At 39.0% G+C, this 7,278-nt stretch overlaps 2 protein-coding genes across 3 annotated transcripts in view; one reads left to right on the top strand and one right to left on the bottom strand.

Moving 5' to 3' along the window:
* Window positions 1-1,729, top strand: part of lxn (latexin) — a 5,930-nt gene extending 4,201 nt beyond the window's left edge. For both annotated transcript variants that reach the window (XM_035680235.1, XM_035680236.1), the window contains exons 4-7: window positions 73-250; window positions 464-600; window positions 889-951; window positions 1,385-1,729. In XM_035680235.1, the coding sequence (XP_035536128.1) occupies window positions 73-250; window positions 464-600; window positions 889-951; window positions 1,385-1,501 (495 nt within the window). In that variant the 3' untranslated portion in view covers window positions 1,502-1,729. The remainder of the gene's footprint in view (window positions 1-72; window positions 251-463; window positions 601-888; window positions 952-1,384) is intronic.
* The window catches only part of gfm1 (G elongation factor, mitochondrial 1), a gene marked incomplete at its 5' end in the record, with an annotated part of 10,947 nt that extends 3,858 nt beyond the window's left edge, over window positions 1-7,089 (bottom strand). Inside the window, 11 exon segments of the mRNA XM_035680234.1 lie at window positions 1,776-1,858; window positions 2,238-2,375; window positions 2,474-2,530; window positions 2,646-2,747; window positions 3,055-3,192; window positions 3,275-3,356; window positions 3,453-3,607; window positions 4,646-4,796; window positions 5,072-5,188; window positions 5,674-5,878; window positions 6,957-7,089. Of these exon segments, the coding sequence (XP_035536127.1) occupies window positions 1,776-1,858; window positions 2,238-2,375; window positions 2,474-2,530; window positions 2,646-2,747; window positions 3,055-3,192; window positions 3,275-3,356; window positions 3,453-3,607; window positions 4,646-4,796; window positions 5,072-5,188; window positions 5,674-5,878; window positions 6,957-7,089 (1,361 nt within the window).
* Window positions 7,090-7,278: the final 189 nt, after the last annotated feature.

The following is a 7,278-nucleotide window of genomic DNA, read 5'->3' as shown; positions in this document are numbered from 1 at the left end:
AATCAAACCTGCCTTTCTCCTGTTTGCTTCTTTTTAAATCAACTGTTTCCCTTTTTTTAAAAATGCATCCAGACTACAGAGAAATGCTCTGCAGAGGTTTTGTTTCCGAGGGGAGAACGGCAGGGCTCAGCCCAGGTCCAGGCGTCATCGTGTGAGGAGCTCCTTAAAAATGACACTAAAGCTCAAGAAGAGGCATTGTACCAAGAGTACAAGATGAACCAAAGCCTGGTAACGGCACAAAATCTACCTGGTATGTCTGATTAAAAAAAAAAAAAGACTCTGCTAATCGACACACAAAGTCAGACATTGCACAACACTGGCAGTCAAATTTCAACACTGTTACAGTTTGTGGTTTTTGAATAAACTCAGTGTTCTTCTACAAATGACAGTATGTTGACATAACAAGATCTATGTATAATCAAGCCCCACGCACACGTAAACACGCTGACCTTCTGACCAACAGACAGCTACGGCCACATTGAGCCCAACATGAAGCCTCTGTGGCACCTGGGCATTGTGGCCTCCAGCTTCGTCATGCTGAACGAATCCACTGAAAACACTCTGTACAACATGGCTCAGGTGGCCAACGTCACACAGCTGGTAGGTTGTCTTATCCGTTTCTCCATTAATCCTTGAATGATAAGTAAATTGGCCAATTTTTCTCACTTTAAAAGGGTGTAATTCATGATTAATGTACAGCACAGTCTACAGTGTACGGTTCACATTCGGGTGTAGACTGTGTATCTAAAGAAGAGTTTCGGCGTTTCGAGTATTTAATACAGTCGTAAGTTTTCAGTCATACAGGTTTTGGATAAAAGGCAGACCAAATATTCTGGATGAAGCCTGTAAAATTTGTTTCTAACATTTCGCTTTATTTATCTGCTGCAGCCAACTGAGAACGACCAGCTGAAGTTTGACAGTCACATACTGCTGCATGAGATGGTGTCCCAGGTAACTTATTATTATTATTACGCTTCTTAAATGTACTTGAAAATGATGATACCAACAGTTACTTTCATTATCACTCTAAACAAATATTTAAATATATTTATGAAATTACTGGTGGCTACTACAGCTTATGTCCAGAACTTTGTTTTCACATTTCTTGTTCAGACTAATGTATTACATTTAATCCTTTTTCAATGAATTGAATCAGAAAAGAAAGCCAATTTACACTATTTATATGTAAACAGTAAACATTTGCTACATTTACATGATAAATAACTAAATGCCTATTTGAGTAATGAAGCAGATAATAATAATTTAATAATAAATTCAGCAGTTGTGTTCCTACAGTAAACTGGTACCAGTTAGTTACACTTGCTGATGTGCGTTTTTACAACCTGATCTCTGGTGTTAATTCAACAATCTCTTATTTTTGCAGGAAATCATTCACTGGAAACTGCTGTTCACCTGGTCTCCTCCAGAGGGAGTTAAAGTGCTGCAGATGGAACAGCTGCCACACTGCCACCGCTGCGAAAAACCTCCAAACACAAACTAAACTGCTGACATCATCATCGTACTGCTATAACAACCAAAACCACATCTTGATGCTCACATCTTGTATTCAGCAAGTACTGCAAGTACTAAGCCAGGATTTGTTGTTGACCTTTGAACTACCGATTTATACTATCAATGATGGAACGCATCATATATAATAATGATGTCCTTACATTGGGCTACTTTTGTAGTACTGTTGTATTTTAGTCAAAATAAACTGTTTATACAGACTATTTCCTCCTTGTGTGTGTGAGAGTCGGGAGATCAGCACTTACGATACAGGACTGGTGATCGTCTCTCTGAAAGCCACTTTGGGTTTTCCCATCACACAGGGACAGTTGTATTCTCTCTCCATCCTCTGAAACAGCAAACCAAAACAAGAAAGGGCAAAAAACAGGTCAGATATTTTAGGCATGACAACATGAGACTGATATATCCATTTAATGTTGTTGTTAAAAAGGTTCAGAGGTCTTGACTCATCTCCAAAAAACACTAATGCTCATTTGGTTTGTGGTGCAGCAACGTCTCATACTTATCAAGTTACAATCTACCACAACATTATTTTTTTCTACACAGAGACAGACACTAACAACCAAGTCATATTTGCAAGTTTTTTGGCACCGAGTAGCTATTATTTACATCTCCAAACCTCCACAAATCAAAACTAACTAGACATAGAGCACCATCATTAAGACACGTCTTGTATTAAACATGCAGGTCATCCACTGACAGGGTACCTGGGAGTAGATTTCAAGATGTAGCTCGCCCATGCCGGAGATAATTGTTTCTTTGCTCTCGGTGTCAAAATGCACCCGAAACGTCGGATCTTCCCTGGTGAAACGGTTAATGCCTTTGGAGAACTTGTCCAGGTCATTCTGGTCAGAAGCAAAGATAATGTCCAGAGAGAAGAGTTAACAGATGCAGTTTAGATTTTTACATGTATGTGTAGATTAAAGTCTTTTTTTTTTTTTACCTTGTTGGCTGGCTTCATTGACATGGAAATGACAGGCTCTGGGATGTGAATAGACTCCTGTGGGACAAACATGATAACAAATGAACACAAGATTCTTGGAGTAAAGAAGGAAAAGAAGAAGAATTTCTTATTTTCTTGCACTTTTACAGGCGAAAACACTGAAGTTACTCACCATGGAGAGGTTAGCGTTGGTCTTGGAGGTAAAAGTGTCTCCACTGGCGCAGTCAATGCCAAAAAGAGCACAAATATCTCCTGCATAGACCTCATCCACATCCTGGAACAGGGTGGATAAAAAGGAATGATGGGAATAAGAGGACAAAGTGTATTCATTTTTAGGAACTGAGTTGATCAAAATGCCTTTTTTTTAATAAATATCAAACTGTTTCATGCGTTCTTTTGATGCAAGAAGGATGGAAACATGTTACTCTGGTGTCACAGGGGATGTGGTTGTTATCTACACACTTGACTGATGCCAAAAGAGGAACATAATAATTTTGGCTGGTCATGTTCCTCTGCTGTTTTAAACAGCAAACCACAGATGGAAAACTGTGACCTCTGACAACTTTCTGACGTGTTCTCACCTCCAGCTGGTCAGCGTGGAGACGCACCAGCCTCTGAACTCTGACTTTCTTGCTCGTGCGTGTGTTGTAGATGTATTCCCCCTTCTTCAAACAGCCCTGGTAAACACGCACATACGTAAGCTGGCCAAACCTCCCTGCCTGTTAATGAGAAAACACAACATGAAACATCAAAAGGATGACAGACTGAGACCACAGAAATAAAAGATAAAGAATGTCATACCTCCAGTTTGAAGGCCAGGCCGACATAGGGGTGTGTAGAGTCTCTTGTAGGATCCATTTGAAGTTTGATTTCATTGCCGTCTCTAACACAGTGACAAACCGGCTAACATTAGCACACAGCATTTCTCATGAAAAAGATTCTGTCAGAAAATATTTGCTGGAGTTTCATCTGTACTCACTCGTTATTGAGTAGAGCATAGTTTTTGACTTCAGTGGGGTTCGGCAGGTAATCCAGGACAGCGTCCAGTAGAGGCTGGACGCCCTTATTCTTCAGTGCTGTGCCCACCAACACTGGACTGAAGAGACGCTGCACTGTGGCCCTGCGGATTGCAGCCTGGAAGACAGCGAGGTGACAAGAGACTGAGTTTAGAGAGGAATTTTAGTTTTCAAGGTCTTGTTTGTTGCCATGTTTTGAAGGAAGACTGGTCAACATTAGATCTCAAAGATGTCTTTTTTAAAAAAAAAAAAAGCTACAGTCCAACATTGGATGGATAGCCATGAAATTTTGTACAGATACTCCTGGTTGCAAGAACATGAATGCTAATGACTTTGACTTTTAGTGATCCTTGTCTTTTCTTCTAGCGTCACCATGAGGTTGACATTTGTGCTTTTGACTGAAATGTCTCCACAACTATTGGATGGATTGCCAACTTTGGTACAGAGTCATGTTCCCCTCAGGATGAACTGTAAGAACTTCTAGCACAAAATACTGCAAAAAATAATGACATTCCCATCAGCATCAGCTGTACTTTGTGTTAAGTGCAAATGTTAGCATGCTAACTTGCTAAACTAAGATGGTAAATATTAGCGTCTTAGCATTATCATTGTTTTGTGTGCATGTTAGCATTTAGCTCAAAGTTATTAACGTTTTTTTTTTGTTACTAAATTTTGTCTTCAATTAATTTTGTCTTCAATTAATTTTGTTTCCAGTTAGTTTCCACAGTGGGTTTAATTGTTTCAGTTTAGTTTTTATTATTTAAAAATGTTTAGTTTAAGCGATACTTTTAGTGTTTTTTATTATAGTATTTGTCAGGGGCAAGATTTAAGAAGTTCCAAATATATATTACAACACAATCACACTGTAAGTACACAATTTATGTATTATTTATTTATATTTCAACATAGTTTTAGTTTTTGCTTTAGTGAACTTTAATAACCTTGAGACACACAAATATGGTTGCAGAGTCGTTAGACTTCTTAACTTGTGATGTCAAGAAAGTTATTTTAAAACTAACGGATGAATCAACAATTAGTCAGAGTTATTGAAGGGAAGTGCTGAGCTTTTTGGAAACACTGAAAGAGACCTTGTTATAATATCCTGAAATCCCTCAGATTTCACACACACACATTATCTCTCTTTGAAGACACAAACCTTCAGATCTTCATTGGTTGGAATCTTTTCCTCCAAGAACATTTCTCCCAGCATTTCATCAGCGTTGGCTACACACTCCACCAGTTCCTGCCTCCGGTCTTCAGCCTCAGCACGGAAATCTGCCGGGATCTCATCATAGCGGATAGTTTGACTGCAGAGAGGAAGAAACTGTTTGAATCGGCTTCGTGTTGTTCAGGAACAGAATCTCAGAAGTTGTGAAACAGGGATGTGAATTAACACTTATACTGTAGCCTAGCTGTCTTTATTCTTTATTTATGGTAAAACCAAACTATTCTTGCTACTAAAGAATCGGCAAAATAAACAAGAGGTGATTAAAAAAATTACTGTGCAGATAAAAATAACTACACTTAACTACACAAAAACTGATCTATTCAGGGCCAACTACCGGGGGGGTAAATCCCTCACCCAAAAGGTCCTTCGAAATACATGCTCCGCTCCTCCACAAGGTCTATGATGCCGCGCATGTTCCCCTCCAGGCCGATGGGGATGCTCACAAAGGCTGCGTTGTGGTTCAGTTTGGTTCTGGAAAAGACAAAGACAAAAGTGTTATGTGTGAACAAAAATACAGGAAGGACACAGCTAATTACAACATTGTTTGTGGACCGATGATTTCCTGTAAACCAGCCTGTGAACGTGGCCTGTTGACTGTTTTTACCATTAGATAACACAGCTGTATGAGTGTGAATGTGTATTGTTTGGTTTATTTAAAACTAATAAATTAGCAACAGTTCAAAAACGGCAAACTGAAAGCTTAAAGAAGATACAGTTAAACAGACATGCAAATAGAGCCTGGAAATATATTGATATTATTCTCCATATATTACAATCTGATCAGGGATTAAGGTTAAGTATATTTTCTCCTGGTTTTATAAACTGTATTATAAGTTTACAAAACCTCTGACTGTTTGTTTGATAATAAAATATAATCTAAAAGCACTAACAATCACACATAATATATTGTCACATTATCACTACTAAGGTATCGAGTGTAAAATATCACCACCCACCTCATCTGCTGCAGGGCTCGGCTGGGGTTGGCGCCCATGCGGTCCAGCTTGTTGATGAAGGTGAGGAAGGGGACGTTGTAGCGTTTCATCTGCCTGTTCACAGTCATGGTCTGACACTGGACTCCTCCCACCGCACACAGAACCAGCACGGCACCGTCCAGCACGCGCAGCGCTCGTTCCACTTCGATGGTAAAGTCCACGTGACCTGGAGGAACAACAGGGACAGTGTAAACATTAAATAATAATAAAATAAAGTGATGCTTTTGGAGCTTGGGGGTCAAAATTCATCATTTTAACCTCCTGTTCTTTCACTTTCTGTAGCACTGAAGTGTTTTTGTGGGCATTATTAGACACTAAAGAGTAAGATGGGGTCAAACCGGGGCAGATTTACATAGACAGCAACACCAGGATTGCACATTCATTACATGGCTTCCCCTTAAAACTTGGACCCTGAAATTAAATGTGTGTGAAATGTGCATTTATTTTAGTTTTGCACTACATTTTGTAGCTTCTTCTTTATGATTTTGAAGAATAACATTGCTGCTTTATTGACTCATAGTACATATTAAGCAATGTCTGTTTTTCCTGGAAATATTTGAAATGAGCAACTTTTTTTTAGTTTTTCCTCTTAAACTGAGTACTATTATTAGAACGCTTAGACCACAACGGCAAAGTTTCTAAACAAATAACCATGAGTCGATCTGTTGATGAACACCACACCACTTTCTTGCATCAGACTCTAACATGAAAGTCTACATTATCAAGTTTCTGTGGCAAAATACACCGTGTGATGTGTGTGTATCACTGAAGCACATTATAATGAAGATGGTACTAAAAGGGGCACTCCGATAATTAAGACACGATCAGTTTACTCATCAAAGTTACAACAGTTTGTGACGTCTTTTATGGCTCAGGAGGGAGATTCTTAAAGTCTGATAAATTAATCTTATTAAAGGTCATTATCCAGGTTAAGAGAAGACAAACAAACAAGTACCAGACAGTCTGCGTTATAAACTGAGAGGATGTGGTTTAAAGGACGTGGGTATTCACCATTGACAGTATATATATATATATAGATACTCTTATTCACCAGGTAGGTAGGCTCTAATAAATAGACAATAACAAGCTGCATCATGGGAAATGTAGTATCAAATGCTTTTGGAGTTTAACCAACTATAGTGACTAAACATGAGGGTATATGTATATGTAAATATGCACTATTACATATGTGTGTACCTACCTGAGTTACCATAAATAAGAGGGTTAAAACCAACTTTCAGTACCTGGTGTGTCAATAATGTTGATGTTGTGGTTCTTCCACACAGTGTATGTGGCAGCGGACTGGATGGTGATGCCTCTCTGTCTCTCCAGCTCCATAGAGTCCATCGTGGCTCCAACACCGTCCTTCCCCTTCACCTGCACAGGGGGAGAACAGATCGTGGGTGTGGCTCAACACCCTTTAGTGCTTTACCTTTACCATATTCACTGTGCAATCTATTGCCCATGTGCAACTGCTGCTACTATTTGTGTTATCTGTTGTTGTGGATTCTTACTGTTTTTTCTCTTGTACATAGTGTTTATATTATTTTCTTTTATTTCCCTACT

This window comes from Morone saxatilis, unplaced genomic scaffold (assembly GCF_004916995.1).
Source record: "Morone saxatilis isolate NCDOM2014 unplaced genomic scaffold, NCSU_SB_2.0 Contig8, whole genome shotgun sequence".
Classification (NCBI taxonomy): domain Eukaryota; kingdom Metazoa; phylum Chordata; class Actinopteri; family Moronidae; genus Morone; species Morone saxatilis.
The sequence above is the reverse complement of the archived record's forward strand: the minus strand, read 5'-3'. Positions and strand labels throughout refer to the sequence as shown.